The sequence below is a fragment of the Colobus angolensis genome, unplaced genomic scaffold (genome assembly GCF_000951035.1).
Source record: "Colobus angolensis palliatus isolate OR3802 unplaced genomic scaffold, Cang.pa_1.0 Scaffold64, whole genome shotgun sequence".
NCBI classification, from domain to species: domain Eukaryota; kingdom Metazoa; phylum Chordata; class Mammalia; order Primates; family Cercopithecidae; genus Colobus; species Colobus angolensis.
This window is the reverse complement of record NW_012120043.1, coordinates 883,320-891,414: the sequence shown is the minus strand read 5'-3', so window position 1 is coordinate 891,414 and position 8,095 is coordinate 883,320. Positions and strand designations below refer to the sequence as shown.

General features: G+C 56.4%; 1 protein-coding gene across 1 annotated transcript in view; it reads right to left on the bottom strand.

The window, feature by feature from the left end:
- The window catches only part of ABCA7 (ATP-binding cassette, sub-family A (ABC1), member 7), a 29,686-nt gene that overhangs the window by 5,280 nt on the left and 16,311 nt on the right, over window positions 1-8,095 (bottom strand). Inside the window, exons 22-38 of the mRNA XM_011964099.1 lie at window positions 7,281-7,483; window positions 6,973-7,021; window positions 6,700-6,804; window positions 6,462-6,616; window positions 6,110-6,234; window positions 5,926-6,024; window positions 5,452-5,706; window positions 4,871-4,903; window positions 4,567-4,744; window positions 4,310-4,479; window positions 3,738-3,915; window positions 3,396-3,511; window positions 2,503-2,647; window positions 2,292-2,415; window positions 1,519-1,648; window positions 1,326-1,446; window positions 1,181-1,243 (exon numbers count right to left, since the gene is read on the bottom strand). Of these exons, the coding sequence (XP_011819489.1) occupies window positions 1,181-1,243; window positions 1,326-1,446; window positions 1,519-1,648; window positions 2,292-2,415; window positions 2,503-2,647; window positions 3,396-3,511; window positions 3,738-3,915; window positions 4,310-4,479; window positions 4,567-4,744; window positions 4,871-4,903; window positions 5,452-5,706; window positions 5,926-6,024; window positions 6,110-6,234; window positions 6,462-6,616; window positions 6,700-6,804; window positions 6,973-7,021; window positions 7,281-7,483 (2,249 nt within the window). The remainder of the gene's footprint in view (window positions 1-1,180; window positions 1,244-1,325; window positions 1,447-1,518; window positions 1,649-2,291; window positions 2,416-2,502; window positions 2,648-3,395; window positions 3,512-3,737; window positions 3,916-4,309; window positions 4,480-4,566; window positions 4,745-4,870; window positions 4,904-5,451; window positions 5,707-5,925; window positions 6,025-6,109; window positions 6,235-6,461; window positions 6,617-6,699; window positions 6,805-6,972; window positions 7,022-7,280; window positions 7,484-8,095) is intronic.

Below are 8,095 nucleotides of genomic sequence, written 5' to 3'. Positions count from 1 at the left end.
CATATATATAAAAATCCCATATATATATACACACACACACTGCAATGTGTGTTAACAAACAGCACTTGTTTGCAGATGTGTACCAGCCCTAGTAGGTGGCCAATAAGTGGCATACAGCAAATAAATTTGCATATAGTAGGGTGCTTGAATGTGAACTGGTACAAAGCAGGTGCCTGATAAATGTTGGCTGTGACAAGTGCTTCATATAGATGTGTATATAATAGGGGTCCAATAAATTCTATTGGTATTTGATAAATGTTGATGGACACAAAAGTATTCAGTACACCTCTTTAGTGAGTACAGTGTGTGTTTAATAGATGTAAGCAGGCAGTAGGTGCTTAATGAGGTTTTGCTGGCTCAAAATAAAACACATAGGCCAGGCGGGGTGGCTCACGCCTGTAATCCCAGCACTTTGGGAGGCTGAGGCGGGTGGATCACGAGGTCAGGAGATCGAGAGCATCCTGGCTAACACAGTGAAACCCCATCTCTACTAAAAATACAAAAAATTAGCCGGGCATGGTGGCGGGCGCCTGTAGTCCCAGCCACTTGGGAGCCTGAGGCAGGAGAATGGCGTGAACCCAGGAGGCAGAGCTTGCAGTGAGCTGAGATTGCGTCCCTGCACTCCAGCCTGGGCGACAGAGTGAGACTCTGTCTCTGAAAAAAAAAAAAAAATAAGGCCAGGCACAGTGGCTCATGCCTGTAATCCCAGCACTTTGGGAGGCCAAGGCAGGTGGATCACGAGGTCAGAAGATCGAGAGCATCCTGGCTAACACAGTGAAACCCCATCTCTACTAAAAATACAAAACTTAGCCGGGCGTGATGGTGGGTGCCTGTAGTCCCAGCTACCTGGGAGGCTGAGGCAGGAGAATGGCGTGAACCCAGGAGGTGGAGCTTGCAGTGAGCCGAGATGGTGCCACTGCACTCCAGCGTGGGTGACAGAGTGAGACTCTGTCTCAAAAAAATAAAATAAAATAAAATAAAATAAAATATAATAAATTAAATAAAATAAAAATAGGAGCACAAATATTGGCACACAGTAGGTGCCCAATAAAAGGTGGTGGATGCACAGTAGTTGCTCAATAAAGGGCTGTGGGCACATAGTAGGTGTTCAGTAAAGGATGATGGGCAGGGCACGCAGCCTCTCACTTTCCCTGCACCAGGCTTCCACCCCTGGACTCACCTCACCAGGGGGGATCCCCAGGCACAAACGGTCAACAGCTGGCATCCTCTGCCCATGGTATACCTGGAAGAGTGCAGGTCCTTCAGAAAGGTGAGTGGGCCAGTGGGAGCCCCCCCAACTCAGCAGTCAACCTGGCCACACCTACCTTGGTCAAGTTCTTCAGCACCAACACATCTCCCTGGGTGGCTCCTCGGACCACCCGCTCCCGTTCACGGGCTACATCCTCATCCTCCAATCCCAGGGGTGGCAGGGACCTCACCTTGGGTCTGGGGACAGAACATTTGTGGGCCTAACGTAGGTCCTTGGCCCCTGCCACCCTCTCTGTAGACCTGACTAACTGTGGCAGGAGTTGGCTTCGGTGCTGCAGCAGTAGTGTGAAGAGAAGGAAGACGGGCCCCTGTATCACCATGGCCAAGAGGTTCTTGCCGACCACCTCCCAGCGCAGGGGTGACTGGAACTGCCTGTCTCCTGTGGATATAGAAAGGAGGACCTGGGTCCATGAGAGTCTAGGTTTCTGGCCCCTTCTCCGTCCATGTCACTCTGGATTCTTAAGGGAAAGGAACACAAATTGGATAGGCCACTCAGCTGGAATCTAATTGGCACAGAGAACAGAAGTTTTATCACCTTCCTTAATTAGAGCCTTAGGCCTCTTGTGATGTAATCTAAGACAGAATTAGCTTTATATGGCTGCTTTCTTTTTTTTTGTCGGCCAGGCTGGAATGCAGTGGCGCGATCTTGTCTCACTGCAAGCTTGGCCTCCCGGGTTCACGCCATTCTCCCACCTCAGCCTCCGAGTAGCTGGGACTACAGGTGCCCGCCACCATGCTCAGCTAATTTTTTGTATTTTTAGTAGAGACGGGGTTTCACCATGTTAGCCAGGGTGGTCTCGATCTCCTGACCTCGTGATCTGCCTGCCTCAGCCTCCCAAAGTGCTGGGATTACAATATGGCTGCTTTCTTGTACCTCCAACTTGGCCCAATCTTGTGGCCACCTAAGAACCCTGGCTGTCTCCCTGGCGGGGCTGTTTGTCTCCACTCTGTATAATTAACTCTAGGTCTCCAAGGGTGCTAGCTATCTGTAGCCATGGCCCCACCTGACAGGAAGTTCTCACCCAAGCGCTCAAAGGCATCAGCCATGGCCTGGTTCCGCACCATGTCAATGAGCCCCCGGCCCAAGCAGAAGTGGGGGAAGATAAGGAAGACCTGTTTCAAGATCCGGCTCACCTCCTGCAGCTTCTGCTCAAGGGCAGGAAGAGGGATGTTGGTTAGGGGCTGAGTCCAACAACCCAACCCAGCCCAAGCCCCAGCCTTATGGTGCCCCACCTGATCAGAGAAGAGCTCCAGCACAAAGGTGGCCATACTTCCATTGATGCCAATAAAGAGGTTTATGCAGGTGAGTACCACATAGGCCGTGCTGGGCACGGAGAAGAAGAAGGAGGCTGGGTACATGAGCGGTGTGATCGACCAGCTGAAGGGACAATAGGAGTCACTGGAGTAACTACTCAGACTGAGAAGCCCTGAGAGGAATAAAACTCTCCATTCCCATCTTCTCTGCCTTAGACCTAGACATTTTCACCCAAAGCATATTTCTGTTTTTTTTTTCTTTCTCTTTCTCTCTTTCTATTTTTTTATTTTTTGAGATCGAGTCTCGCTCTTTCGCCCAGGCTAGAGTGCAGTGGTGCGATCTTGGCTTGCTGCAAGCTCCGCCACCTGGGTTCACACCATTCTCCTGCCTCAGCTTCCCGAGTAGCTGGGACTGTAGGTGCCCGCCACCACGCCTGGCTAATTTTGTTATATTTTTAGTAGAGACGGAGTTTCACCGTGTTAGCCAGGATGGTCTCCACCTCCTGACTTTGTGATTTGCCTGCCTCAGCCTTCCAAAGTACTGGGATTACAGGCGTGAGCCACCATGCCCAGCCCTTTCTTTCTTTTTAGAGGTCTATGTTGCCCTCCTGACCTCAAGCAGTCCTCCTGCCTCAGCCTCCCTAAGTGCTGGGATTACAGGCGTGGGCTGCCTTAGACCTCTATTAATATCAGTCAGTACAAGATGAGCTTTTAAGGCCACCTTGGCACACCACTGAATTGGATCACACATGGTATCACCCCAGACCTCCATATCCTCTCCTTGGGAGCTGCTGTAGAGTTCTCTCAGCAGCATTGATGGGGAAGGCAGTAAGGGGCAGTAAGAATAGTCCCTGAGGGAGTGGGGTCCTCACCCATACAGTAGTAGCAACAGCAGGAGAGCAGGCAGATTGGCAGGGGCCACATATGCCCTCTGCTGGAAGGCCAGAAAGATGAGCACCACGATGCACGCTGGCACCAAATAGTTACACTGCATTGGAGATGGCAGTTACCTTTATCAGTGTGAAGAGGCGGGGACTACCACCCTCAGCCCTATTCCCACCCTGACCTCCTTGCTTTTTGAGGAGGACACAAAGTCTCCCACAATCCTTAAGACTTTACCCAGGCCATCTTGGACAAGCCCCTGCCTAGAAGGGGCCAGACAGGGCAGTGGCAAGCAGTGGCTGGGCCCCCACCCATCCAAGCAGCCCCCGCACCATGTCCCAGAGAAAGTTGCTGAGCCAGTAGAGGGTGGGGGACAGGCCCCCCATGAGTTGCAGGTGCTTGGCTCGGGTGACTCGCTCCTCAATGAGGACAAGAGTGAAGCTGGCCGGGACGAAGGACATGGCAAAGACCACACAGATGGAGACGAGGACATCCACCGAGGAGGCCATCCTGGAGGTGAGGACATGAGGGCTGTTGTAGGGTGAGGGCACATGGGTTGCTCAGAGCAGAGCTGAACACGCCATTGATGGGATAAAGGTCTATGGGGCAGTCAGCAGTGACAGAGATGGCGGGGGCAATTTAGGGATGACGGTGCCTGGGATTTGGCAGCAGAGGTTGTACAGGTCTCAAGACAGGATAAAGGTTGGTGGGACGAGGATGTGTTGGGGAGGCTGGGGCCCGCGGAGCCTGAGAAGGTCCCATTTCCCTGGCTTAGGGAGCAGAGGAACAGTTTCTGTCCCCCATTTATAAAGCAAGAGTATGTCAGGGTTCAAATCCAACTCCCACCACCTCAAACGACAGAGAAATGGAGACAGGGTAGGGCATGAAGGGTGGAGGGACTCACAGTGCGGCCTCAGACAGCTGCTCCTTGGTGAGGTTCAAGGGGTGGTTGAGTGTGGTGATGCTGTGGGTGCGGCGGGCCAGGCCTGGGGGCAGGTGAGCACGTAGGAGTGCGTTGTTGGCTCGGTTGACAAAGGCCACCATGGAGTGCCAGCCTTTGTTGTTGAACCAGATCTGGGTGGGGGTCAAGGTCATAGGGTCAGGGCAATGGGGTTGGACCTTGCTGTGACCGGACGCCCACCTGTCACCCCCAGTTCCCACCTTGAGGCTGTCCCGAGAATCCAGGCTGTGAGCCCAGGCTGTGAGGTTATTCAGGACACGGTCGAGGGCCCCGCCAGGCAGGGGGCTCAGCAGCGCCCACAACTCCTCCACTGAGTGGCCCAACTCTTGGCCCGAGGGCAGGCTTGGGTCTCGGCCCCCCAGCGAGAATCCTCCATACCTATGGGGCCATGCAGGCAGGGAAGGGGAGCTGAGGGCCGGGGGGGCTGGGAGAGCTCCCAGGGGGCAGGCAGAGGGCATGGGAGTGGAACTGGGGCAGGGGACCCCAAGCTAGACCCCTCCTCACCTGACCTCATTCACCCACTTCTTAGTCTTCAGGCTGTGGGAGAGACGGACAGAGACACAGGCAGAAACAGGGATGTGGGACAGAGAGAAATGGTGAGAGGGGCCTGCAGAGTCAAGGGTGGGACAAAAAGAGAAAAGAAGGCCAGGCACGGTGGCTCCCGCCTGTAATCCCAGCACTTTGGGAGGCCAAGGCAGGTGGATCATCTGAGGTCAGGAGTTCGAGACCAGCCTGGCAACATGGTGAAACCCTGTCTCTACTAAAAACACAAAAATTAGCCAGGTGCACTGGCACATGCCTGCAGTCCCAGCTACTTGGAAGGCTGAGGCAGGAGAATTGCTTGAACCTGGGAGGTGGAGGTTGCAGTGAGCTGAGATCACGCCTCTGCACTCCAGCCTGGGCGACAGAGGGAGACTCCATCTCAAAAAAAAAAAAAGAGGAGAGGAGGGCACACAACACCCCCAGCCCGGAGCCCCAGGCTGGGCATCCAACCTCTCCACCTCCTCCCCCAGGACCACACCAGCCCCACCAACCCAAGGACCCACACTATTGCCAGGGAAACTGAGTCCTGGGGCATGGCTCACCCCTGGCGCACCAGGCGCGGGTAGGTCTTGACCAGGAAATCAGATAGGTTCCGGCCCGTCAGGTTCTGAATCACTTCCCCGGAGCTGGTCACTGCCTGGGGCGGAGGGGGACCACCAGCTGCAGCTGGGCAGTCGGGCAACAGGCGCCGGGCGCCGGGCCGGCTACACTGGCAGTCTGGGGAAGGAGACTCTGGGGTCCAGTTGCCACTAGCCAAGACCCTGGCCACTTCAGCAGGAACTTCTGGCGCCGAGAACCTGCAGACAATGGGCTGTGCACACTCAAGGGCCCAGCAGGGTCAAGGTGCGGGTCTGTGAGCACCCAGCTTCTGGGGGCTCCTGGAGACACAGAGGCTCCCAGCTCCCAGGTGGGCACAGGGGATGCTCTGGGTGCCCCTTGAGGCCCCTTGGCCAGGGACCAGATGGGAAAACTGAGGCCAGAGAGGGGCAAGGTCCAGGCCAACGAGATGCCCTCACCTGTTGGAGCTATTCTGCATGGAGGGCTCCTCCAGTCCTGCCTCCTGCAGCAGTGCCTCGAGCAGCCGGGCACGTCCAGGGTCCCCTGGGGCGTCCTCGCTGTGTGTGAGGGGAGATGGAGGGTCAGGGCTGTACCCCCAGATCCCTAGTCTTCCTGCCACCAGCCCCTTCCTTCTGCACCCACCTGAAGAAAGACACCTGAGCACCATACATGGTAGGACTGAGCCGCAGAGCCGGGTAGTGCCCGAAAGGAGGCACGATGAGGCTGAACACAAGGGCCAGGCCCACAAAGAGGGCAGGCAGCACGATCTGGGGGACCAGCCCATCAGCTGCTGCTTCCACCCACCTTCCAGGTTTGCTTGCACCTGCCCTGCTCATGCTCTACAACCACCCATGGCTCCCCAGTGCCCTCAATAAATGTGCTCTGGGTTGGGAATACACACGGGGGTAAGGGTTTGAATTAGGCCACTGAGTGGATGGCCAGGGTAGGAAACTCAGGGACTCCCATGCGACTCCCTGGTGCTGGCCCCCCTCACCTGTGCGAACAGGCCGCGGCGGCTGCGGCGGGCAAGCAGAAAGCGCTTGAGAAGCAGGGCCTGGAGCTGCTGGCGGGTCAGTGCCCAGCCCTGTACCCGGCCCACGGTGTCTGGCCCAGAGCCCTGCAGGGCCTGGGTCTCTGGGGCTGACCCAGCTGTGAGGGATGAGAGGGTCAGTGCTCACGCTGCTATGGGTGGGGGTGCTGGGAGAACCACAGGGCCACTGGGGAAGACTTACCTGGCTCCCCATTCTGCAGCGCTGTCTCTTCCGGTGGCATCTTGAGCCGCAGGGTCATATCTAGGCCAGCAATGCCCGTGCACGGGTGCTGCCCACTGCTGCCATCTGCAGGGCCATCGCGGTCAGGGTCAAAGTTGAGGATCAGAGATTGGGGGATCAGAAATCAGGCATAGGGGTAAAAGCTATGCCTTGGGCCAGACTAAGCCAGGGATGGGGACTTGGTCTCAGTCCCACTCTGGATCGGGGTCAGGGGTCAGGGAGCTGTGGCCGCACCCTCCGTATTTGTGTCCACAGCACGGTCCTCCACCACCTTCAGGAAGATCTGGGGAGACAAGCGGGGGCTCAGAGCCTGGACACCCACAGGGGGAACTGGGGGCTTATGAGCCCCCCACCCCTCCTACACCATGGGTCCCCCAGGCCTTCCCAAGGGACGTCTGAGCCACCAGAGCTCCTCATGTACCATGCCTCCTCCCTGAATGTCCTTGCTGCTCATAAACACACTGCTATTCATCCTTCAAAATACCACCTCCTCCAGGCAGCCCTCCTTCTTGCCCCACCTCACCACCACCCAGGCCTCACACCTCCTCGAGGCTGGTGTCGGAGATCCCGTAGCCAGTGAGGCTCAGCTCTGCCAGCCGCGTGTCTAGCTCTTGGAAGAGTGTGGTGAAGCTGCCATCATGGGCACCCGTGTAGGGCAACACCAGCACCAGTTCGTGTGGCAGCTCCTCCACCAGCCGTGCCCCGGGCACCCAGTGCTGCACCAGGGCCAGCAGCTGAGGAGTGCCTGTGTGGACAGAGGGGTGCTTCAGGGAGCCCCAGCTCACACCCCACCCCAGTCTCTCTGGGGAAGAGGCATTGGTGATCTATGAGGGGACTGTCCCTGCAGGCAGAGATCAGGGTTAAGAATTTAGGCCAGGTGCGGTGGCTCACACCTGTAATCCCCGCACTTTGGAGGCCGAGACAGGGGGATCACTTGAGGTCCGGAGTTTGAGACCAGCTTGACCAACATGGTGAAATCCCATTTCTACTAATAATGCAAAAATTAGCCAGGCATGGTGGCACCCACCTGTAACCCCAGCTACTCGGGAGGCTAAGGCGGGAGAAATGCTTGAACCCAGGAGGCAGAGGTTGCAGTGAGCCGAGATCACACCACTGCACTCCAGCCTGGGCAACAGAGCAAGACTCAAAAACAAACAATAAAAGCACTTGAGGGCAGCGCTGGACCTAGGGTAGGAGGTTGGGGTAGGTTTGTCTCTGGGCTCAGCCCTGGTTGGGTTAAAGGTGGGTTCAGTGTTCAAGTTCATCTCATGGTTCAGTCTCAGCCCAGGGATGGGGGGCATCATCTCAGGTCCACAACTGCCCTCCTCCTCTCCCTCCCCCTCCTCTCCCCTCCCCC